At 50.9% G+C, this 22786-nt stretch overlaps 11 protein-coding genes across 11 annotated transcripts; 5 read left to right on the top strand and 6 right to left on the bottom strand.

Annotated features, from left to right (window-relative positions):
- Positions 1-507: 507 nt before the first annotated feature.
- atg26 (UDP-glucose:sterol glycosyltransferase) lies at positions 508-4624 on the top strand (the record flags this gene model as incomplete). Its single annotated transcript, XM_025608533.1, has 3 exons — positions 508-1728; positions 1778-4357; positions 4406-4624. 3 exons carry the CDS (start codon positions 508-510, stop codon positions 4622-4624), a joined length of 4020 nt encoding a protein of 1339 aa, XP_025463613.1.
- Positions 4625-5274: 650 nt separating this feature from the next.
- Positions 5275-6598, bottom strand: BO94DRAFT_524869 (tubulin-binding prefolding complex subunit PAC10). Its single transcript, XM_025610289.1, has 4 exons — positions 6465-6598; positions 6090-6327; positions 5778-6008; positions 5275-5706 (listed from the first exon to the last, which is right to left on the bottom strand). The coding sequence occupies exons 1-4, from the start codon at positions 6485-6487 to the stop codon at positions 5605-5607; spliced, it is 594 nt and encodes a 197-aa protein (XP_025463614.1). The 5' UTR covers positions 6488-6598; the 3' UTR covers positions 5275-5604.
- Positions 6599-6769: 171 nt separating this feature from the next.
- Positions 6770-7759, top strand: BO94DRAFT_438285 (TMEM199/VMA12 family protein; the record flags this gene model as incomplete). Its single annotated transcript, XM_025607497.1, has 2 exons — positions 6770-7018; positions 7115-7759. Coding segments are annotated over 2 exons (894 nt in total), but the record flags the coding sequence as incomplete, so codon positions are not given.
- Positions 7760-8854: 1095 nt separating this feature from the next.
- On the bottom strand, positions 8855-10281 carry BO94DRAFT_474847 (uncharacterized protein; the record flags this gene model as incomplete). The annotated part of the gene is made up of 4 exons (XM_025608531.1): positions 8855-9246; positions 9349-9957; positions 10043-10158; positions 10214-10281. The coding sequence occupies 4 exons, from the start codon at positions 10279-10281 to the stop codon at positions 8855-8857; spliced, it is 1185 nt and encodes a 394-aa protein (XP_025463616.1).
- Positions 10282-10777: 496 nt separating this feature from the next.
- BO94DRAFT_475126 (mitochondrial 37S ribosomal protein uS14m) lies at positions 10778-11248 on the bottom strand (the record flags this gene model as incomplete). Its single annotated transcript, XM_025608547.1, has 3 exons — positions 10778-10840; positions 10907-11078; positions 11142-11248. The coding sequence occupies 3 exons, from the start codon at positions 11246-11248 to the stop codon at positions 10778-10780; spliced, it is 342 nt and encodes a 113-aa protein (XP_025463617.1).
- Positions 11249-11615: 367 nt separating this feature from the next.
- BO94DRAFT_627558 (F1F0 ATP synthase subunit i) lies at positions 11616-12575 on the bottom strand. Its single transcript, XM_025617430.1, has 4 exons — positions 12522-12575; positions 12415-12444; positions 12238-12288; positions 11616-12131 (listed from the first exon to the last, which is right to left on the bottom strand). Exons 1-4 carry the CDS (start codon positions 12556-12558, stop codon positions 12076-12078), a joined length of 174 nt encoding a protein of 57 aa, XP_025463618.1. The 5' UTR covers positions 12559-12575; the 3' UTR covers positions 11616-12075.
- A 271-nt stretch (positions 12576-12846) lies between these two features.
- On the top strand, positions 12847-13398 carry BO94DRAFT_475185 (DASH complex subunit SPC19; the record flags this gene model as incomplete). The annotated part of the gene is made up of 2 exons (XM_025608551.1): positions 12847-12978; positions 13027-13398. The coding sequence occupies 2 exons, from the start codon at positions 12847-12849 to the stop codon at positions 13396-13398; spliced, it is 504 nt and encodes a 167-aa protein (XP_025463619.1).
- Positions 13399-14004: 606 nt separating this feature from the next.
- On the bottom strand, positions 14005-16814 carry BO94DRAFT_538916 (tRNA methyltransferase RSM22). Its single transcript, XM_025612584.1, has one exon. It carries the CDS (start codon positions 16751-16753, stop codon positions 14195-14197), a length of 2559 nt encoding a protein of 852 aa, XP_025463620.1. The 5' UTR covers positions 16754-16814; the 3' UTR covers positions 14005-14194.
- A 149-nt stretch (positions 16815-16963) lies between these two features.
- On the bottom strand, positions 16964-18538 carry BO94DRAFT_627561 (uncharacterized protein). The gene is made up of 4 exons (XM_025617431.1): positions 18198-18538; positions 17912-18097; positions 17475-17777; positions 16964-17417 (listed from the first exon to the last, which is right to left on the bottom strand). Exons 1-4 carry the CDS (start codon positions 18261-18263, stop codon positions 17034-17036), a joined length of 939 nt encoding a protein of 312 aa, XP_025463621.1. The 5' UTR covers positions 18264-18538; the 3' UTR covers positions 16964-17033.
- Positions 18539-19130: 592 nt separating this feature from the next.
- BO94DRAFT_475042 (SUR7/PalI family protein) lies at positions 19131-19955 on the top strand (the record flags this gene model as incomplete). The annotated part of the gene is made up of 3 exons (XM_025608545.1): positions 19131-19417; positions 19477-19659; positions 19709-19955. 3 exons carry the CDS (start codon positions 19131-19133, stop codon positions 19953-19955), a joined length of 717 nt encoding a protein of 238 aa, XP_025463622.1.
- Positions 19956-21248: 1293 nt separating this feature from the next.
- BO94DRAFT_549839 (uncharacterized protein) lies at positions 21249-22160 on the top strand (the record flags this gene model as incomplete). The annotated part of the gene is made up of 1 exon (XM_025613465.1): positions 21249-22160. One exon carries the CDS (start codon positions 21249-21251, stop codon positions 22158-22160), a length of 912 nt encoding a protein of 303 aa, XP_025463623.1.
- Positions 22161-22786: the final 626 nt, after the last annotated feature.

A 22786-nucleotide genomic window follows, 5' to 3' on the forward strand; every position in this document is an offset into this window, starting at 1 on the left:
CCTCTCTCTCGTCCGGTCATGGTTCGCTAGCCCCTGTCGGTCCTGCTTTGATGGTCCTTACCCGTCCGATCTGTACCGCTACTTGACGTCTTATCAACTTCCTGCTCGCACAGCCGTGGGTGTCACTTTTGCCCTGCTCTTTGATTTTTTGCTTTTTTCTTCTCGCTCCGGGAGGAGCTGTTGCTATTCCCGATCGAGATTGACCCAAGCTAACATGTTTGATCATCTGCCTCCAGCCATGTACTTATTCGTCGAGCGTCTACCGTGACCCCAACCTACTGACTCCTTTGACCGTGAAGCTGAACCATACCTCGGCGCTGTCATCTGCCTGGGGTTTCCTGGGTCCTATTGTAACAACTAGTCCTTCGGAACCCTGTTCATTCCCGCTCGCTTTGTCCTACACCTTTCTCTCATTATCCACCAAATATGCGACCTTTTCTAGATGACGCAAAGCGCCGAGTTGACCGTAGGCTCAGCGCAAGCAGACAGTCAATAACAAACAGCCGCATGTTTGCCAGTGCTTTGCCAGAACGCCTAAGAGACGACCATGATTCCCAAGTTGATTTCAGCGCACCGCCGGGTGGTGTCGGAGCTCGTGATGGTCATATGCAATATATGCAACAATCAATATTCGGCATGATTGCTGCGGTGGGCTCTAGGTCTGATTTTCACGCGCGGTTTGATGAGTCTAGTGATAGCGACGGCGAGACAGAGGACCGTTCCTGCAAAGAGTCCGAGAACATGTCTGCTACAGCCGGAACACTGCCAAAGAGCGAGAACGACCCGCGATGGCTATCTTCCAAGCCGCAGAGCCCGACCCCGAACCCTGGGCGTCGTCATCGAAGGACCATTTCCGACAATAAATTATTGCGCCCGTTCAAGACGAGTTCGAAACAGAACAAAGGCAAAGAGCCCATTGTTCAATCCGAGCCTCCGACGGGTGATGAAATGTCTCGAGCCTCCACCCCTAAGCGCCCTCGCAGCGCTACTCCTAGGGCAGCCCCGGTTCTGAGTCGCATGGTGGAAGCACAGGCTCTTCTGGATACCAAAGCCTCGGCTGGAAGCTCTCAGGCGCGTGCGGAAGAGAAAAACGAGGAGGATTCGAACCAGTCGTCCGCATCAGCCCTTTCTCTGCGGTTGAAGGAGATGTTCGGCTTTGAGACACCGGAAAAGGTGGTTGTTGAGTATGCATGCTCACTTCTGCAAAGCATGCTTTTGCAAGGTTACATGTATGTCACCGAGGGGCATATCTGCTTCTACGCCTATCTTCCTCGGAAGAACACGGTGGCTATAAAGTCTGGATATCTTCAGAAACGTGGCCGTAAGAACCCTAAATACAACCGATACTGGTTCTCTTTGAAGGGAGATGTTCTCTCATATTATGCGGACCCGTCAAATCTTTACTTTCCCAGCGGCCATGTCGATCTCCGATATGGGATATCGGCTTCTTTAGCTGAGCCAAAAGAGAAAGGAGGGGAAAGTCGAGATTTTCAGGTCGTGACCGATCAGCGAACCTATTATTTCAGAGCAGATAGCTCTGCGAGCGCCAAGGAATGGGTCAAGGCTTTGCAAAAGGTCATATTTCGCACCCACAACGAAGGTGACAGTGTCAAAATCTCCTTTCCAACAGATAGCATCATCGATATAGAGGAAAGTCCCATGGTTGAATTTGCTGAAACGTTCAAAATCCGCGTTGTTGAGAGTGAGGAAACGTACGCCATCGACGAGGTATGACTTGCATCTCCAACAAAATGCTCACTACTGACTATTGCTGCAGTATTATTTCACCTTTTTCAATTCCGGTCAGGATGCGTTTAGTTTCCTCAAAGGTCTAGTTGGCGATACCCCGATGAAGCGGTCCCAACAGACCTTATCACCACAGCCCGAGCAGATGGCTCGTTCTCGCCGTATGCGAGGGTCTCAGAATAGGTGGTCGCTCACCAGTGCGACGAGCCAATCGCGAGGCATTGGTAACACGCAACGGCGAAGAAGCGCAAGCACCGGTCACTACAGTTTCGGGCATGATGCCTTGGGGATGTCTCCCCCAACGAGACAGCTGGACTCCTCTGTATCCTTCGGAAACTCCTTCGAGCAAACAACAGAGTCCTCTGCCATTCTGCAGTCTATGACCGATACGGCCGAATCGGCCAGCCAAATTTTGAACCGCAGCGATGTTTTCCAGTCTCCTACAATTCATACATTGCGACGAGGCCCTTCCGGTGCAGATAGGACTCGTCGGCATTCAGATGAGACAGCTCGGTCGGTACACGCGCCGGGGTATACCAAGGATGGACAAGAAAATCAGGGCCCTCTCAGCGAGTCGGATCAGGATACTCAGAGTCCTTCCAGGCTTCAACCTGCTCCAACCCTAAATGAGATTGTTCGCGCTGGCTCTTATCCATTGCAGCGCGCGGCAGGGATTGCAGAGTATCTGAAAACGCGATCCAAGCAGATGAGTAACCTTCTGGCAAGTGAATCGATGGGGTACATCGAAAAGGTCTCCGGCATGTGGGCCGGTGGCCGCAAGCATTACGGGGAATCTGAGGGTATTCTCCCAGATGACCAGGCCGTTGATCCTGAAGACAAAGAGGGTGGCTGTAAAGATGGGGACCGATTCCGGGCGCATTTTGCCCTTCCTTCGAGCGAGAAGCTGCAGGCTACGTACTTTGCCTATCTACATCGGGTGCTTCCGTTGTACGGCAAGATATATATCAGCCAGAAAAAGCTCTGTTTCCGGAGTCTTCTGCCCGGAACTCGGACAAAGATGATCCTCCCACTGAAGGATGTGGAAAATGTGGACAAAGAAAAGGGGTTTCGGTTTGGTTATCACGGACTCGTCGTCGTCATTCGAGGCCACGAGGAGTTGTTCTTTGAATTCCGCGCAGCTGATGCCCGAGACGACTGTGCCGTCACGCTACACCAAGGCCTGGAATCGATGAGATTTCTGATGGAGTCCGGATTCCTTGCGGAGGAGGATGAGAAAGATGTGTCCGAAGCGGCACGCGCAGAACATCGTATGCTCCAGGAAGCCCGGCAGGACATCACTGGAGCGCAGGGTTCCCCTACGGCGCTGGCCGAATCCACCGAATCCCATCCCATCTTTGATGACCCTCGCGCCTCAATCATCAATTTCAAGCCCACCGAGTCGCTGAGAATCACGTGTCTTACTATCGGCTCCCGCGGCGATGTACAGCCGTATATTGCGTTGTGTAAAGGCTTGCTTGCCGAAGGCCATCGGCCTAAGATTGCAACCCACGCCGAGTTTGGACCCTGGGTGAGGAAGCATGGCATTGACTTTGCCCCGGTCGAGGGCGATCCTGCCGAGTTGATGCGGATTTGTGTCGAGAACGGAATGTTCACCTATTCCTTTCTCAAGGAGGCTTCGTCAAAGTTCCGAGGCTGGATTGACGACTTGTTGTCTTCTGCGTGGTTAGCCTGCCAGGATAGCGATCTCCTTATCGAGTCCCCAAGCGCGATGGCTGGAATTCATATCGCCGAGGCACTCCGAATCCCATACTTCCGTGCCTTTACTATGCCCTGGACACGCACCCGGGCCTACCCACATGCGTTTGCTGTTCCCGAGTACAAGATGGGTGGTGCGTACAACTACATTACCTATGTCATGTTTGACAACGTTTTCTGGAAGGCGATCGCAGGACAGGTGAACCGCTGGAGAAAGAAAGAGCTTGGCCTGAAGGCAACCGGTCTGGATAAAATGCAGCCCAATAAGGTTCCGTTTCTCTATAATTACTCTCCTACCGTGGTCCCCCCACCCCTGGACTATCCTGACTGGATTCGAATTACTGGGTACTGGTTTCTCAGTGAGGGTTCCAATTGGACTCCTCCGGCGGGGCTGCTCGAGTTCATCCAACGAGCTCGCAATGACGATAAGAAGATCGTCTATATTGGATTCGGGTCTATTGTTGTGTCCGACCCTTCTGCCCTCACGCGCACGGTTGTCGAATCCGTCCAGAAGGCCGATGTCCGCTGCATTCTTTCCAAGGGCTGGTCTGATCGTCTGGGAGACCCATCGAGTGTCAAGGCAGAGATCCCTCTGCCTCCCGAGATTTATCAGATTCAGTCCGCGCCCCACGACTGGCTCTTCTCCCAGATTGATGCCGCGGCGCATCATGGTGGCGCCGGCACTACCGGAGCCAGTTTGCGTGCCGGTGTTCCTACCATTGTGAAACCTTTTTTTGGCGATCAGTTCTTTTTCGGAACGCGGGTTGAGGACTTGGGAGTCGGCGTCTGTATGAAAAAGCTGAATGTGAGTGTGTTTTCACGGGCTTTGTGGGAGGCCACCCACAGCGAGCGAATGATTGTGAAAGCCCGGGACTTGGGAGCGCAGATCCGCAGTGTAAGTCCTACTGATCCTCACATCCTTTCCTTCGCTAATGCATGACAGGAGGATGGTGTGGACACGGCTATCCAGGCAATATACCGAGACCTTGAGTACGCCAAAACACTGGCTCGGCAGCGCTCGAATGCATCCTCGACGCCTTTCTCGCCCACTCCGTCGGCGACGGTGGCGGGGCATGAGGCAGACGAGGATGTGGCTGACATTGAAGACTGGACGTTTGTCGGAGACGATACTGAATTCAATACGAGGCTGAACATGACCTGATGTGGATGCATCCAGGTAGACTATCCGTTGATGAGTTACGAATTGTGGCACTTGCTCTGTTCGATGATACGTGATTTTAATATTGTTATTCTTTGAGTTCTTCAGGATTGCATGGGTCTGGCCGACATGGGGTGTTTGCTGCAACTGATGAGTTATGATATGCACAGGAGGATGCATAATATTTTTATAATTGACGTTGCGTACTAGACGTCGTGAGGTTTGATAGATTCTTATGTTCAGCGATAGCGGTATAGAATGATAAACCAAAAAACCTGAACCTGATATCATGACTTGTTCATAATTTAGAGCCTCAAGCCAACCGGCACATCCAACAGCGTGGTTCTGTTATCCACTAGAAAGAACAGGGGCGGCAATAGGTTACTATCTCAATAGTCTACAGAAGAATAGGGTTGTAGTCTATGCCGGGTGTATTTGCACCAGGTTCAGTTTCTGTAGGACTTTGGATGTTTGTTCCCAGAGGTCAGATATACTATTAATTGTAAGAGGTTAGATCCGAAGAGAATGGTGTAGTATTCTGTAGCTCGGATAGTGGATGGTTTGCTACACCATTATACTAGCCGTTATTTACGGACTTTGTACCCTACTCCTGCTGTTATATTGAAAGTGTCGTAGATCAGGCTTGTAGTTTCGTTCCTTTTAGATATAGAAGCCCTCAAGGTCTTCATGTGGCTTTCGCACATCTTGCTGGGGTCTCCTTATGCATTCCCTCATGCTGATTCTATCGTGACACTCTTTTTGTTCAAGGCGTTGATTCATCTCGGCGCTCATGACAACAAAGCTCTTGATGAATCATGACCGAAGACAACAGTAGACCGCAGACAAAATCCACTCATCCCACAATTGGTATCATAGACTTTTATTTCCTTGCCTGCTTTTGACCAGTAATAACATACAAAAGGGTGGGTAGTCGGAGATCAAAAAAAAAGAAAGAAAGATAAACAATGATAATATTAACGTAGCTATGCGGACTTGTCCTCCTCCTCTCCCTTGCCCTCTGCCTTTTCTTTCCGTCTCTGCACAACATCCCAGTTGTAAACGCGAGCCGTAGCGACCTCGAGCGTCTATCCCACATTAGCACACCAACCACAAATAGAATAGAATAGTGTAGAATAGGATGATGATCTCAACATACCGTAATCTGTTCCCTCAAAAACTCCAAATCCTCCTCACAATTCGAAAGACTCTTCTCCGCCGCAGACAGCTTATCCTGCAACATTGTCTCAGCCTCCTCAATCGGGTATGCCAGCATCACGTTCGCTCCCAACCAGAGATACACTTCTTCTGTGTCGGCCGGGGAGACGCTCGCGCGCGCATACAGCGTATCGTTCAATTCGAAGTTGGTTTCGAGGGGGTCGGAGTTGTTCTATACCACAACATATCTTTAGTACCCATCCATCCGTTCATTCGTATATTACCCCGCCGGGGGCGGAGAGTATAAACGTACCTCTCTCCTCATATTCAGAAACCGGACCATCTCCAACGTCTTCTTGATATCGGGGATCTTATCGCGAAGACCCGCGCCGCGACGCTGCGTGTTCACCTCCATGAACTGATACTTGGAGATCATCTCCTGGAAGGAGCGGAGTGTGGGCTCGACTTCTTCCCGGGAGGAAACGTAGTCGGCGACATTGTCGACGAAGGGGGCGGCGGGAATGCCGCGCGGGTTGGTTGGGGCTGCTACTCTGTTTTTTGTTGACCAGGTTAGTTTTGGGGATGTTGAGTTGGGGGACTGTTTGGAGGGGTGGTATAGTGAAGTGGGTGATGGTGGTGGTGGAATTTTTGTTGTCTGGGGATGGGTGTGGGGATTGGAATAACTCACGAGGAGGGTTTCTTGTCTGCCATGGTGATCGGCGGCAGACAAGCGATATAGGTATGAGAGTCGAGGGGGAGAGAAAGGCGCAAGAAGATCGAGCGGCGGCGGGGACGAGTGATGTTATCGAGAATGGCATTGCGAGTCGGCGGGGGAGTTGATTGCCTGATCGGGAAAGGCGGCGTCTTCTCCGGCGCCGCGGTGGTCATCTTCATACTTGCTTTCTCCAATCTATTTATCTATCGACCTGCTCGCATGTCACGCTATTCCCCCAATTGACAGCAGGGACAGCAGCATTACCTGAAACAAACACAATGGTTCTTCTTATCACCACCCCTCCCATCCTCTCCGCCATCGAGGCCCTCCCGACATCCTCGCGGAATGATCTCGACCTCCCCGAGGCCTTGGATCTCAACGACCCCATCTCCCATGCTCAGATTATTCAAATCGCCCGGTATTTCCGGGCCCAGACTCCGGCAGACACAACCAGAGGCAGGAGTCTAGATGCCCTTCTCCGCGGAACAAAAGTGTATATTCCGCCTCCGCCTAAGAAACCAGAGCCGGTGCGTCGATCCATCCCCCATCTCCATCTCCAACCATAGTACACGTGTGCGCACAAACAAATCTATAACAGCAGACCTAATGATTGGTATAATTAGAGCCCCGAATACCTCGCCCTCAAAGCACGCCTCCTCGCCGCCGCCGAAACAGACGCCTACAACCGCATGACCTCCTCCACTCTCACCCCATTCACCACCAGCCGCAGCGCACCAGCACCGAACTCCATCTTCACATCCTCAACACCCACGGTCTCCGCCCTGCATGACAAAACCAACAACCTATCCGATAAGAGAGAAGATGAGGACCCACTTACCCCATCCCTCGTCCTGAATATATTCCTCTCGGTCCTGATCACAGGGTTCAGTGTGTATTGGGCATTGAGTAGTTTCCGGACGCCCGAGCTGCTTATTGAGACTGTTGCGGGGGTTTGGGGCGGAGGGGGAAGGGGAGGAGGGAAGGGGGTGTCGGAGGCGGTTAAGGTGTTGGTGTCGTTGGGGTCGGCGTTGGGGGTGGGAGTGGCGGAGGTGATGATCTATGCGATTTACTTGAGGAAGATTGAGCTGGCGAGGGGGAAGGAGAGGAGGATGAAGGAGAGGAAGGTTGTTGTTGAGAGCGAGAAGGTTGGTGGTACTAAGGGTGATACTGGTGGTGATTCTGTTGATGGTGGGGACAAGGAAGAGATCTGGGGAAGAGGTGTAAATGGGGGCTTGAGGAGGAGAGTTAGGGAAAAGTGGGAGGAAAAGAAGGAGAAAGAGAAGGACTTGAATTCCGATGTTCATGACTGAATGAGACAAAATAGATCAACTGAGATACTAGTATGCTATATGTTGGGATCTGCGTAAGCCCTCGGATCAAGGAAGGACCATACATGGTCTTCTGGGTAAGAGATGCATGTCGATACAGCGGTCTAAGACCATACGAAGACTACAAAGTAGGCGATCTACCTGTCTTATCGTATATCTCCAACACTGCTTCCCGGACAGATAAACATGAAGTTCTTCCGCGTAGGACCCCCCATAGACATAAGAAGAAGCCAATGGTTGTCTTCAATTTAAAAGAACTTGATCAAAGTCTTGATAGAGGAGTGGGGTACTTCGGAGTGTTCTATTTGACATAGTTCCTGCAAAAACCCATGATTCGAGACACCAACTAGACAGCGAAAAGATTATCTAGGGAGTAACAAACAGATGATCTCTACAAGGCCCCATCATTAAGAACACTTTCCATCCTTGGTAGGTGGGCCTCCATCCGTATGCAACTTCGTGGTGGTCTACACTCGATGGCGGGATATCTTGACTTGTCTCTAGTTCGACCACGGTTTTTTCCTTTTTAAAGAACTGCGCTGTTGAATCGTTCAAGATCTGAGTCTTTCGCAGAGGGAGTATAGCAGATGCAGTTTGAAAGAAACGACCCTAAAAGGGGATTCAAGAGGGGTTTAATATCAGGCTCGCATAAGGCCGAGCTTCTGAGTGAGCCTTTGGCTGGCATGAACCAAGGGAAACGGTCCAAGATCTACACGAGAACCTCACTGATGAGTTGGATGTCATGGTCAGATCTTAGCTGTGTTTGCTGCGTTAAAGAAGATTTTCTATAAGCCTGGGTTTTGCGTTGCTTCATACTGAGATTTGGGATTTGATAGGCATTAGACTTGACATTCATGCTTCAACGGGGAAGCGTCTACATAGATAGGAACACACTTATTTTAACTAAAAGGATATGGCTTGATTTGATATAAGTAGACTAGGCCCGCAAATTGATACTAACTAAGCACTGTGAAAGAACAAGATATGCCTCTCTGCTTATCAAATAAAAATGCTTCATTAAGACTAAAGACCACCTCAATTATCCTCTTCATCCACTTCCTCGTCCACAAACCCTTCCGGGAGCCCGTTCCCACTAAACTCCCTGATCACCAATCTGGCCTCGCAGTGGTTCGGGTCCGTAAAGGTCTGATCGAGCCACTCAAGCATGTTCTTCCAGGCCTGGGGCATAATGCACTCGATATTGAGTGTCTCACCGGACGAATAGCAATTGCACCCGTGGTCATGGGGCGAGGCAACAGGCAGGCCTACGGGCTGGTTCGAGATCATATAGCCACGGCAACGCGAGGAGATGAAGGAAGCAAACGATGAAGGATCTTCCGTGTTCTTCTGGGCCCCGAAATCAATCGAAGCTACATGAAGGGGATTTGAGAGGCAGATGGCGGAGATGTAAGGACGCCATGATTCCCCTGTAGTGAGCCATGAATTAGTGACAAGGCCATCTCATGAAACGAAGACAATGTGTGTAGATATAAAGAGTATCGAATGGAAGAGAGGCAAAGGATGCTCACAATTATTCGCCAAGTACCTGATGGCACCCAATCCGCCATCAACCAGTCCAATGATGCCAATCTTCGCATCCGCTCTAACAAGCCGTCCTCGAGCCGCCAGGATCTCCTCAAAGACGTAATTGACATGTTCCTGCCAGTTCTCATTTCCAGGGATCTTGTTTCGATGAGTCATGGCCGGAGGAGGATCTACAGCCGATTCTCGGGGAACGCAAGGCCAGGATGCCAGAGTCATGGCTCGACGGGAGCGGCAGTGCCAGACCAATTGGCCGGCGTTTGCCAGGACAAGGGCCGTAGTCGACAAGTCTTTGCTTGTAGCCTTGGGATTAGCGTCAATTGTGGAATCAGTGTCATCTTTCTTGCCGAGAACAGCCCGGGCAAAAGCAACGGCCGAGCCGGCATCGATGCCCTCGTGCCCGATAGTCCGGTAAGCCCAGACTCCAAGATCCTGTGTAGGTTCCCCAAAGACAACAATGACGCGAGAGGCGGAGGATATGTTCTTGGAGACTAGGATTGGGACGTGGGAATCGGTGGGTTTAGCAGTTAGTGGGAGGCGTAGAGTGACGAGGCCAAGATCGTGGAGACGAGAGGAGACAATGCTGCGGATGCATGCTATGAAACCAGGTTAGAACACACGAAGAGTGATCTGTACGACGGGCTGAGATGATTCGCAAGATGAGCATTCGCTAGGACTTACTGTTCATGGCCTCTCTCTGCATATCGTTCCAGCGCTCATGCTTGTTGATCTTGTACTGGAACTCCTTCTCTGGATCCGTAATCATCCGGATCTGGTCTTTGCCATTGATGAAGTATCTGGGTTCAGTTAGTGGCGCATCGAGCGGGCTGAGTTTCACATCTGTTTTCTTACCCCAGCTTCTTCAGATCCGCAGGGAAGACAGGGTCCGCAGGGAGATCCTTTCGACTAAAGACGAGCATCCTGGTGGTGTAAGTCGAAATTGAGGATAGAACATGTGCTCAGGACCGAGAGGGTGGAATACTGAAGAGAGAAGAGAGGGGACAGGAGACAAAAGAGGAGATGGGATAGTGAGAGAATACCAAGGATAGAATTAAACTGCAGCTTTCCGTAACGTTGCAGTGAATGAAGAGGCGTTTGCCGACGCAGTCACTTCCACAGCCCAGACCAATCGCAATGACCCTCAGGTTTCACATCCGTCCAGGAAGAAGGCGAATGCCATCCAGTGACCAAGGTGACTACCCTCAAGCTACCCCTGCAACCCCATTTGCCAGTTACTGTCACCAAGAAGAACAATGGATCGATGATGAAGAGTCTTTATTTCTCACCACCACCCAAACCCTATTGTACATGTCTCACTCACGAGAACAAAGAACGAAACAAACGCCTTCAGGAACCGGCCGACCCAAAGCTACCAAAAAGTCTTTTCGCATAATCCACAGGAAATAATGATAGGCTTTACCAACTCGCCTTCCTCACACCCGGGAGCTCACCGGCCAGCGCCTGCATACGGAATTGGAACTAGACACCATCAGCACTCATTCACATACAACCTCCTTGGTCATCTGCCGTATTCCATGTACTTACTCTACCAAGTCTGAATGCCCGGATCACACTTCGGGGAACACCACCCGCCACACAGCGGTTCTTGACCTGCGTCGAGCGAGTGTAGGGGTGCATCGAGGCGAGCTGCAACTGGGCCTGAGCACGGACACGCTGCGGAAGAGACGTGTTGTGGATAACGTAGCGGAGAGCTTGGCTATAGCGTAGCGAACACCGTTAGACTTTCGTTCGTTTGCTTGAAAGGGCCGGTCAGGCTTACCGTTCGGGCTCGAACTGGGCAAAAACCTTCCGCTTGGTGTGGTCGCGGACGACGCGGGGGTTGATGAAACCGCCCAGGTCCTGGATCTTGGCTCGGAATTGCGACATTTTGGCTGGTATGGGGGTTCCTGATGCTGGTAGGCTGAGATTGAGGGTTGGTTGATGGCGGAGGTTTTGGCCGCCGCGGCGAAGTCACGGGGCTCGGGATGGACATCGCCCGATTGGGTATAGGGCCATCTCGGATTCAATGAGCGAGAATTTGAGGACGAGTCTTTAGATAGATGATTGGGATTTTTGATAGATGATTTCGGTTCTGGTGAATTTGGCTATTCGCATTGACATGCTCGCTTTAGCTATCGTGGTGGAAAGAGTTGTCGAGATGTTGATCGTGTAAGCTACGCGCTTTATCAAAATTCAGTGGCACCTCGAAGCTCTGTATGAGCCCTCGACGCAGTTTGAAAGATGGTACATTGGGGCCTTGTTCAGACAGCCATGGGATACCCTGTATAAGTCACCATATGCTATGGCTAGACACTCGCTCGTTCATGGTCAGCTGCAGACCGTTCTCCTCAACAAGCACTCATTGGAACTCGGCACACATAGTGCTGCACCGTGCGCCTCTATCAACTGTAGTGTCGCTAGCTCTCGAAGAATGACTACGGTTGCCTCGGCTCGCTTTGATCATTGAAGACCTGCGTATCGTCTTCCGGGGGGTTCCGCCCACGTCGTCAACCAATACAGTGCCCGTCAGAGAGAAAAATGTTATACAACTTGTCAATTCGCCAATATGTCCTAGGACGGTATCTTCTATAAGCTTATACAGAGTAAATGCCCGCAAAACGAATCACCGGCGACTGGGTAATCGGGGTCTCAGACCACCCACGACCACCGTTTTCCCGCCATCTCAGCGTGCTCGAACTTCGTCAAGGACTAATTTAATGCTTCTGGTTCTTGGCGTTGGGGTTGCGGGGGTCGTTCTTGAACTCAGCAGCTATAGACAAACAACCGAGGTTAGCGTGATTCGTCCAAGTGAACAAGATCTCGAGCCAAGCAGAAGCTCAACTGGGAAGTTGGAGCGAGGTGGAGGGTTCACATACTGTTCATGAGAACGTTGGCGAAAGAGTTGACGCCGTAGAGGATGACCACACCTAGACACAATCGTCAGAAACCGAACGTTACCCCTCTCAAGGTGCTCCAGTCGAGCCATTCCCCTGCATCCATAGATTGCACGACCAAACAAGCCACTCAATAACATAAGGGGTGCATGTGCATACCGGCAGCGAAGAAGGGGGCCAGAGGCTTGGCTATACGAACAAGCAAGTCAGTTCATATTCTGAATTCTCGGCTCAACGGAGGCGCGCCAGGACCGCGTGCAACTTACCAACGGGAGTGGGGAACTTCTTTCCGAGGAGAGACATGGTGGCAGTCCGTTTGATTGAAAGCGAAGTGCTGGAGATGGAGGAGAGACGGAGTGAGAGCAGCTGGTGAAGGAGGACGAGACAAGAGCGGGTACAACGAGGTTTGTCCGGGACTCCGAACTCCCGGCCGCTTTAACGCTTCGGGAAGAGTGGCCGCGCCGCTTTTGCCCGGCCGCATCGCTGCCCCTCCACATGTAAACAATCATCACTTATCAATAACGATAAACAACAAGAATCGCATCTGGGCACTCTGGACAGCTGAGTATCCAACACACCATCATCATCACAATGGCAGAACACCTTCAAGCTTCGGTTGGATCCTTGCAATCCTCTCTCCAAATTCTCGATTCCTCCATCTCCACCCTTGATGCCGGCATTAGCGACTTTCCCAGACTATGCAAGGTCTTGCAAACAACCCGAGTAAGTGCTATCTCTAGCCCTGTACAATATGTAACTAACCCACCCCAGCACTTCGAACTCCTTCCCGAACCCACTTTGCGCGAAGCGCAACAGTCCCTCCTGGACGAAATCACCCCGAGCATCGCCCATCTATTATCCCTAGCGTCGAACCATGTTGAGAAGCTCTCTCGGCGTGAACAGGGACTCCGCGCCAAGTGCGAGCTGCAAGAGGGGCGAATGTACTCCAACGAGAGTCGCCAGCCGTCGAGGCTACGCAGTGCTTACGGCGATCGACAAGGAGCTTCTGGAAATGCGGCGAAAGCGGCCGAGTTGAGGAGATTGGTCCAGAAGAAGGAGCGTCTACAGTATGCGGTTGAGAGATTGGAGTTGCAGAGTACGCAAAGAGAGCGACAGCTGCGGAAGAGTATGGCTTTTCACTGAGACGTCGGTGGAAGCTGGAAGAGAATTTCAGATATGCTTGCTTGCTGTGAGTCTACGACTGAGATGATGGCCGTTGCTGGAGTCATTCGGGGCTCTTCTATGAACGCAGAATAGGGGAGGACAGGATGTTACGAGAACATGAACATGACGAGTGGTGAAGGCACTAGATCTGCAAAGTTTGCAGGGAGCTTTACCTCAGGAAGAGGATGACTCGAGACCGGACACTTGCGGCCGGTTATCATTCAAACGAAGTACTAAAGTCGCCCCTCCCTGCTTTGCAACGTTACGCCCCTACATGAGGCCTCCGCCGCCACATGACTCCAGGATTCATTGAATAGCTCATAAGCGATGCGCGTTCTGAGCATGGTTGCTCGGAATTCTAGTCTTTTGCCAAGTTGGCGAATGGCAGAGATCGATACAGAAGCGCACCTAGGAGGCCGCGGGAGAATACTCACTGGAGTGCCTGCTAAAGGAATTGGAGATGCGTTTCATGGTTGCTATACCAACTCTAACACTACTTCGGAGGAATAGGACAAAAGCACCGACCCTAAGAAGGAGGTAGAGGAAGTAAGGAAAGAAAGATGATCATGCATACGATGAAGATGGATAAAGGAGATGTATTGAGTGAAGAGCTCTTTCGCAACCGGTAGTTATGGTCTATACAACATCTCATATATCGTACAAGTATAATACAATGACATCAACAAATGCTCCTAGCCAGAAGCACAATTCAATCCTTATGCGCCACATGTGACGCCATACACCAAATGAACCAAACCAACCTAGATCTATAGGATTAGGATGTTGGTTTTATCTGCTTCAACGCTTGTCTGCGTTTCTTCTTGTGCTGATGCTTCACCCAACTGGGAATCTTTTGCCCTTGCTTCTTAACTGGAGTCTCAATGTCGGACAATCCAATCGGCTCAGTCTCCTCCTCTAATGCGTCCTCTTCGTCCCGCTCCTCTTTCGCAGCGGCCCGTTTTGCCAGACGTTCCTTCTTGCTCTCGCCATGCTTGTCGCCGATTCTTACTTTCCTATGAATGCGAGTCTTCGCACCGAGTGCCCACAGGTCTCCCCATTGGGCCTTGCGCGCGTCCTTGTATGCTTGTCGACTGAATGAGCGAGGGACGGTCCACCGCTCCATCTTGCCGGCCGGCGTGCAAACGTCGAAGGTGACATGGCCACGGCGTTTCATGGGTTGAAAGACAACACGAGGGAGTGAAAGCATGTTGACGCCGGCTTCTGCTTCGGCAGAAGACTGCGTTTCGGATGCAACGGCTTCATCTGATGCTTCAACGCCTTCATTCGGCATCTCGACAGCATGCTCGTATCCGGCAAAGGCTGCATCGGTAGCTTCGGGACCCTGTACAATTCCGTCTTCGACCCGCCGGTCGACACCGCGCTGGACAGCGACGTAACTAAATTTCAGATCCTCGTGATTTCGGTCCTTAGCGCCGACAATGCGCTGTAGGAACGGCGGTCTGATATAGCGTTGCTGGAAATGACAATAATCTTTACGGCCCTTGGCATGGCCCGGCGTCTGGTACATTGGACATTTGTTGTGGTTAGTGCAAGGAGCAACGATCATGCCGGGTTCTTTCTCGATGAATGCTTCTTCTTCGGGGGATTCTAGGAAATTCTCGTAGTTGGTGGACCCGGGGCTGGAGACGAATCGCTTCAGTAGCATCTCACGGGCCCCGGCAATCGCCTCGAAGCCCTTTTGGTGTCCCTTCTCAAGAAGGATGAGGACACCTCCGTTAGGGTTGAGGAGGTTCCACAAGTTCTGTACGTGTTCCTTTCGGAGGTACTCCTCTTCAATTCCGAGCAATGAGTGTGGAGCAATAATCACGTCGTACTGTTTCCGTTTTGGCGGAGCTCTCTCGTCTTCCAAGGTGGGTTTTTCTCGGACATGCACGTAGTCAGGCAGCCGTGGGAGGAAGCTCGTGTCCTCTAGCATCGCGCTCGCACGGAGACGAAGGGAATCGGACCCAACAACGACCGTTGACCGGCCCACAGGACAAGGATCCTCTGGACGAGCATCTGGCACCATGGCTTCCCACTCAGCACGAAGAACATCTCTCCACGCCAAGACACCTGCACCTCCAGCGCTGACATCGAGGATATGAGGACCATCTTCTTGTGCCATCAGATTCCGAATCCACTCCGTACCCAGGCGCTTTCTAACCTCCACCAGCACACTCAAGGCAGATGCATACATTGCGGGGTAGAGGGCGGCAAGGTAAACATTGGATTCCATCTCGGTCATGAAACGCTGCGACGCTTCAAGAGGGATTGGCTGTTGAGGAACAAGCATGCGAGGGGGTGGAGTTGTAGTGGAAAGAGGGAGGAACCTGCCGCCAAATACGCGATGGGCGGTTTCTGCGACGTGCTTGTTAGAGAAATCCGACAAAATGACAGAGACAGGGCCCGTGAGTGTGTTCTTCGGTGGAAATATAGTGCTGGGATCGGTAGAGAATTTGCCCATTGTGGTCAAAGGATGAAATCTGGGAGTCGAATCAGGCGCTGCCTCATCTCTGAACTGCTCTAGCATGATCTCTCCCCCAAGCTGTTCAGCGACTTCCCGCGTCCTTTGCATCGCAACCGTTTCATCAATTGGCAGTTCAGCTTCCATATCGTAGACCAACGGAGGCTCATCGTGAGTTTCAGGCTCGTCCAACTCGACCTCTTCCCAGCCAGCCTCGCCGTCGAAACGGTAAAGTTTATCCGAATCTATATCCTCCTCCTCTTCCTCCAAAGCGTCAACCTCGGATTCTGGCGCGAGAACGACCGGTTCGCCATACAATCGGGTGTAAAGCCGAGTTTCTGTATCGTTCAGGTGCCCCTCCGGAAGATATTCTCCGAACTCTTGCCTCGCTTGTTGCACCCGCGCTTCCAAGGTCTCTTCGTCCCGATGGCCAATCGTCTGACTTAGTGCATGGTCGAAATTTATTCCTTCGAGGTTGAGAGCTTTCTCATGATCATCCAGTAGACCTAGGTCGTGCATAAGTTCAGCCATCTCCGTATCATTTTGGTTGATTTCATCGATCAAGGTGTAGATAGTATCCTTCCGCTTCGTGCTGGGATCGGTCTCCGTAGGCGACGTGGAGGAATACCTCCGCCCGTGCAGCCATTTCTGAGAACGAATATATGTAGCTTCCCTGAGCAGGGTTTCCAAGTGCGAGGCCGACGGAAGAGCCTTGCGGGCAATCGAGGTTCGTGGGCGCCCAGCTATGAAGCTCGCAGCTCCGCGGCGGAGTGGCTGCGAACCGGTTGGCGGCGACCTGGGTGCAGCCGTGCGTAAGAGGCCATGGGGATGGGACCGGGTCGCCCTTGCGGCCGGAGATCGTGACAACATCCTCAACCCTTCCACGGCTCGAGATGCAAGTATCAGGAGCTTGAACCTGGAAGAAACTGTCTCGCCACTCGAGAGCTTTTGACAGGAAAACTCGCGCCAAGCCGCATGCCCATCAGAAATTACGCGATTCCTATTGGCCGTGCAGATCATGTGGTCTTACATAATCCATCTAGACCCAACCGCGGCCTCGGAATCGAGGCGCGCAAGCATCAACTAGATATCAGAGTGTGGGGGAGTAGCGGGAGCATATTGTAGAGTTGTTATTTACAGTATGGGGGTCCTACTGAGATTCGCTATCTGTATCTTCATTGCCCATGAGCACCTTCAAAGCCGATATCCACTTCATCACTTCGTGCTCGAGAGCGCTTAGTTTGGCCATCACGGCCATGAGGCTAGGGTCCTGACTCTCTACGCGGATCTTTTCTTTTACCTTTACTTCGTCCCCTTTCCATGTAAACACATCACCAGCCTCGTCATGAGGGCGATGGCGAGTCCCAAATAGCCGATCCCGCAGGTTGAACCCGGTAAGAGAAATATCTGCTGCGAACGCGGTTGGCGTATGGGTGGGTGTGTTGGATTCTAGCGTCCTAAGATGTAAAACCAGTGCCGAGTCGGCAATGGAGAGATGGAAGGACAGGTACGGTGGTAATGGAGGGTCGAACATCTTGCAATTGCAATTCAGTCCCTGTTCCGTACGACGAGCAAATGGATAACCACTTACCTCCTCTTGTGCACTCGTCTCCCACCACTTGCCTCGGACCTTGTCATTTTCACCCTTCAGCATCTGCCGTGCTTCGCTGATAGTCTCACGCAGAAGGTGCAGTTGACTGAAGATAAAACTGGCATTGAGTGGATCTCCAGTCCAAGTGCTAACATCCACAATATCGAGACTTTGATTGACCAGGTTCTTTACCGTTACTAATTGGCTTAGAACGAGCTCGGGTGTTGCGGGGGCATTAGACAGGCACAAGCGGGTGGTAGCTGAGCCCCGCGAGGCAAGGGAGCTAAGGCGGAGCTGGATATCCTATCATGGCACGTTAGAACATCAGCATCATCCTTGAGACGCTAGCTTATGATAAGCAACGGCCCATGCTCAAAGAATGCGGGTCTGTGTGGAAGTTCAGGAGGGAGGAATAAGGGGTGAATGATATAACATACGCCTTTCACGATCTTCGTCCCAACCCGAGTCACGTAGCCTTTGACATTTTCGGACCGTAGAGACGAGAGCACCAGTGTTGATCCCGGCTCCTTGGGAGCCAACAGGGCCTCGCATTCATGGAGGCCCTCCCTCAAGGAGGCAAGGGAGTCTTGCAGGGAACGCAAAAGCCATTCTAGCTCGTTCGCCTATATCAGTTGCCAACCGAAGTAAGTAGCCTATCGATGATGCACGCGCTGTTGAGCCGGCTCAAAATTGAGGGTAAGGGGGGAACAAAACAGGGCATACCAACGCGGAGTCGACTTCCTGTTCCAGGCGCTCTTGGGGTAAGGGTGGGTAAGCCCAGGTGGCCATATTGAGATTTTACCCAGCGGGTTAGTTCGACCCTCTCGGGAGATCGGATGGAAGTGCCTCTGGACCCGGCAGTGGTCAAGGGATCGGTAGGGGGAGGGGTACACCGTAGGCAGCAGGGTTCGTCTCGGGGTTGGTGACGAAGTCGACAGAAGAAATTTTCCGCATTGGCTTTCGCGTAATCCACGTCGATCCGAAAGGTCCCAAGGCGGGTGCCCAACTCAATCGCAGGGAGGTAGGTGGTGCAACGTCTGTCGTGGACAGAAAGTTGTTGCAGCGGCAGGCCGAAGTTCGACAACGTCATGGATCCGGATGGATGGCCCTCGGCCCCCCAGGCAGTCAGGCCGCCTTTGCCCGATCAGACCTAGCGGGCCGCTAAGGTTTAGACTAGCCGAGGGCAGTTAGCGGGGCCTGCTGCAACCATGACGTCGACGCCGTCATCTTCTGGCCCGGTCGTGCCTCGACGATCAGAACAACCTTTGAACCACTCAACGCCCACACGGCCATGATGCGCCCTCATCATTATATCACTACTATGGCTCCCCTGGTACTTTATCCCCCGGAGGCACCACCACCGGCTTCTCCGGATATCCGCTCTAATACTGCAACCTCTCACCCCCTTCCATCGTCGCACATCCTTGTTCTTCCTACCTGATATCTCTCGCCCCAGAATATAGCGACCTGTTGCGATTCATAAACTAAAGCTAGCTTACACTGGGAATCTTCTCATCTTTCTAAAGTATCTCGAATCCCGAAACTACAACCACACACTGCCACGATGGCTTTGAGCAGTAATCCTCCCACATCCGGGACAAAGTCCTCACTGCCTCGCACAGTTGTAGCTGACTGGATCGTACTATAGGAGTCGCAATGGGCTTTCTAGGCCTGTTCTTCACAGCCGGAGCCCTTCTACTCATGTTTCTCACGTTGTTAGGAGGCGCGAGAAACTCGCGCCCACTGAACGAGATTTACTTCCTGCAAGTCGACACGAGCAATATTCCAGGGGCACCATCTCTATCTCGCTGGACTTATTGGGAGTTGTGCTCTGTAGTAAATGGAAAAAGCGATTGTGGATCATCTCACCCGGATTATCCATTCGATCCTCCAAGCAGTCACAACTTTGACACCACCGATAACATTCCCTCTGCTTTCGTTGGGTAAGCCAGGATTAATTGTTGAATTCAATGACTCGCGATCACCACCTAACATGTCACAGAACGAATCACTACTACCTAACATCTCGGTTCTCATTTCCCTTCCATCTCATCGCTCTGTTCTTTGGCGTATTGTCGCTTCTGACCGGATTCCTGGCCATGTGCACGCGCATCGGAGGCTATGTGTCCTCGCTGTTGGCTTGGATTGCCCTGATATTCCAGATCATCACGACCTGCCTCATGACGTAAGTTCGGGAACAAGCACGAAGTAAGAGCTTAACTAACATTTGCCAGTGCTGTCTATGTCCAGGGTCGGAACAAATTTAATGCCAACGGTCAGTCAGCCAAACTCGGTGTTAAGGCCTTCGCCTTCATGTGGACTGCTGTGGCTTGCCTCCTCCTTTCATGCATTTTCTACTGCATGGGTGGTGCTGTTGGTCGAAAGGAAAGAGGATATAGCGGCCGTGAGCACCGTCGCCGCGGTTTCTTCTCGTCTGCGCGTCCAGCAAGCGTGAGGAGCAACAAGGAAACTGCGCCCTAAATCTGGAAGGGCCCTTTTTTATGCCTTTAATTGGAAAATGAGCATGCTGAACTATAGTATCTTGATACCTACTATAGTATAGCAGGTTACGCCATATGACTGTCTATGGACTATGAACCAGAATTCGGGGTGTGTCTTCTAGGGAGGTAGCTGATCTTCATCTTTACAGTTCGAGGTCTCTCTTATACCCTCCCTGTGACTAACTAGGGTCACGTCTCCAAGAACCACTAATATCTCTTTGTTAATGAATCTCTCTCTGCCTGTGTAGTCGACCAATGATTTGATGTATCATACTGTCTCTTGCTACTTGATATCTCTTGACCCTAATTCTAATACTATATGCCTGACAATATTCTATCTTCACGTCATGGGAACGATAACATACATGGAACTCTACTCTGATATGACATTCCGTATGGCTACTATCAATTCCGCTACGGCGAGTAGATACTATGTGCCCAGCTCAATCATTTCCTGTAGCTTCCAACATAAAATCAAGTATTCTCTCGGTATGTTCCAAGCGCCTACCAGTGATCTAACAGATTCCGTCGGTATCATACCGGTCAGTCTAAACACAAATAGGAGGTAGATGTGGAGTATATATTCAAAAAGAAGTCACTAGACAACCATCTAACCTTCATGCATTCCACTTGCAGAGTAGACCCAACACTGAGGCCGGCTTTTTGCAGGTCAGTTGGTTTTACCGGAGAATGCCGCATGCTCCTTTATTTGCATCTACAAATCTCGTGGCTTGATTCCTTTATTCCTGGACCTAGTCAATTACTAGAAACTTAACAGGGATTAGATAGGGTTCCGTCGTTGGATTTCATTGTCTTTGTGGTCGCAGAGTATCCGTCCGTCTTCGGAACCTATCCAAGTAAGTGGATTCCATATAAGCATGCCTATTTTTTGAACGTATAGCCTCCTGATGTTGGATATTGAGCCGAAACATGGCTATGATAAAGTTCCTGGTAAGTCAGACGTACGGACAGTCATGCGACTCGGGGTTGGAGATACAAAGCATATAACAGGGGCTTGCCTATGGAATGAAAGACATGAACGGAAAGGTCCTACATGAGACGAAGCTTCCAAATTATACGATTTTGGGCAAATGATAGCTTTGAGGTATATAAAGACGTTCCGGTTTGCTGGATCTTAGTTCATTTGTGAGCTCCTATTTATCAGAACTCTCATCTCTGTGCATCTCGAGCCACAGTCTGGAAGTTTTAAGCATCCAGAAAGTTCAACCTATTTCTATTTCGACATATAAACAACAGAATCAGCATATAAATCATGGTAGTGATCACTGCTACCCTTATCCTGGGCCTCTTCGGCGTCATATGGATGTATATCCTCTGGCGTGCCGGCTATGACGTCCCCCTCGAAATTTATGAACTCCTTTACCGCAATGGCTGGGGACGCTTCGCCGGGCCCCTTCTGATCATCTCCATGGCTTTTACGCCAGACGCGTCCGAACGGGAGCAGAAAGTATGGATATATAAAATGTGGCACGTGCTTGATGAAGAAGACAGGGCCAAACAAAAAGCATTCTGGCTTCTTGCGGAAGAAGACACCCTCGCTAATAACGTCGAGATCTTGCATGACCCAGAGCTACAAGCAAAGCTCGCACATGTGCAAGAAGGTCTCGGGCGGTTTATTCCCAGTCTCCTTGAGCTGGGACTTGATAAATGCCAGCTGGAGGATGAAAGACCCGATGGAGCTTGGACCCGATATCGTTCTGCAAAGCCTGGTGTGAGCCTTGAGAGTGAGAAAAGGCGCTGTACGCTGAGATATGGTTGCTGTTCTCGTGGTTGTGGATGCTGTGAGGAGGTCCGTGCGTGTAGGTTCAACGGATTGTTCTACCAGGTGAAGTCGCACTGCACGGAATATTGTGGGTGTTGTATTCGGTATAGGGACTCTCTCAAGATCGAGAGAGAGGTGGTGCCAGTTGGCATTCTGCCCAGGGACAAATATGAGGAGGAGACAAGGGGGAGGCGCCGCGAGACATTCAATCCTGATGTTCTCAACTCGCAGATTCCCATTCCACACTTCGATTTCTCCGCAGATTACCGTCATACTTCTCCAGGATTTCATGATTCTCCTTTAAGAGAACGCCCGGATCCCACCATGTACTTTTCTGATTCGGAGGAGGAGGAGGAGACTGGCATGTTGCTCCTAGAACAAAGAATTGTTCAAGAGGAATAGCTGCAGGCCGATGATTATAGTACTACCGAATATAATGGGCTATCGTGATCATCTTGCTGGCATAGGTGTATTCCGTATAGAGGAGCAAGGCCGTGAAGGTATATATATAGTCATCTGTTCGTGTATTTTCTTGCATCCAATAATACTATCAAAGATGGAGTCTTTGTTGCGTTATCTTCCTTTGTTCCAACTCTGATAACTGGATGGTAATAGTATCCCACTATATGGTGCCCCGCTATCATTGTCATAGTAGCATGATTGTGTAAGATAGTCCCGACCGCCTGACAAGGGGAATTACTGTAACATGATTGTTGCTTTGTTTTGCTGCCGAGGGTTATATAACACAATGAGACTTGAACTTCTCATCAAGGGATGCCTCTCGGAGGACCTCCTCATATCGGGAAGACAAATCAGGCGTATGATGTAGGTGTGGGATTTGATGCATTGAAGGTTGATTGTTGAAATGGCTGAACCATAAGTCATCTTTTTGAGAATTGAAGACTTTTCGATGATATTGGAATCGACTGGTTTGGGATCAAGGATGTGTAGTGGAAGTTTATCCGGATATTAGTAGTTTCTTTTCGGGAAGATAGATGGTTCACCTGCAGGGTTTCTAGTATTTGGGT

Source organism: Aspergillus sclerotioniger (genome assembly GCF_003184525.1).
Source record: "Aspergillus sclerotioniger CBS 115572 chromosome Unknown BO94scaffold_31, whole genome shotgun sequence".
NCBI classification, from domain to species: domain Eukaryota; kingdom Fungi; phylum Ascomycota; class Eurotiomycetes; order Eurotiales; family Aspergillaceae; genus Aspergillus; species Aspergillus sclerotioniger.

Coding starts and splice junctions, on each gene's coding strand:
- BO94DRAFT_538916 (XM_025612584.1), bottom strand. CDS start 16,753: ATGTTGTCACGATCTCCGGCCGCAAGGGCGACCCGGTCCCATCCCCAT.
- BO94DRAFT_524869 (XM_025610289.1), bottom strand. CDS start 6,487: ATGGCAGACAAGAAACCCTCCTC. Junction 6,328..6,464: donor GCAGACAAGAAACCCTCCTC/GTGAGTTATTCC, acceptor AACAAAAAACAG/AGTAGCAGCCCCAACCAACC. Junction 5,707..5,777: donor TTTTGAGGGAACAGATTACG/GTATGTTGAGAT, acceptor AATGTGGGATAG/ACGCTCGAGGTCGCTACGGC.
- BO94DRAFT_627558 (XM_025617430.1), bottom strand. CDS start 12,558: ATGTCTCTCCTCGGAAAGAAGTTCCCCACTCCCGTTG. Junction 12,445..12,521: donor GAAGTTCCCCACTCCCGTTG/GTAAGTTGCACG, acceptor TTGTTCGTATAG/CCAAGCCTCTGGCCCCCTTC. Junction 12,289..12,414: donor GGCCCCCTTCTTCGCTGCCG/GTATGCACATGC, acceptor GATTGTGTCTAG/GTGTGGTCATCCTCTACGGC.
- BO94DRAFT_627561 (XM_025617431.1), bottom strand. CDS start 18,263: ATGGCCACCTGGGCTTACCCACCCTTACCCCAAGAGCGCCTGGAACAG. Junction 17,778..17,911: donor GGACGAAGATCGTGAAAGGC/GTATGTTATATC, acceptor GTGCCATGATAG/GATATCCAGCTCCGCCTTAG. Junction 17,418..17,474: donor AGACGAGTGCACAAGAGGAG/GTAAGTGGTTAT, acceptor TGCAATTGCAAG/ATGTTCGACCCTCCATTACC.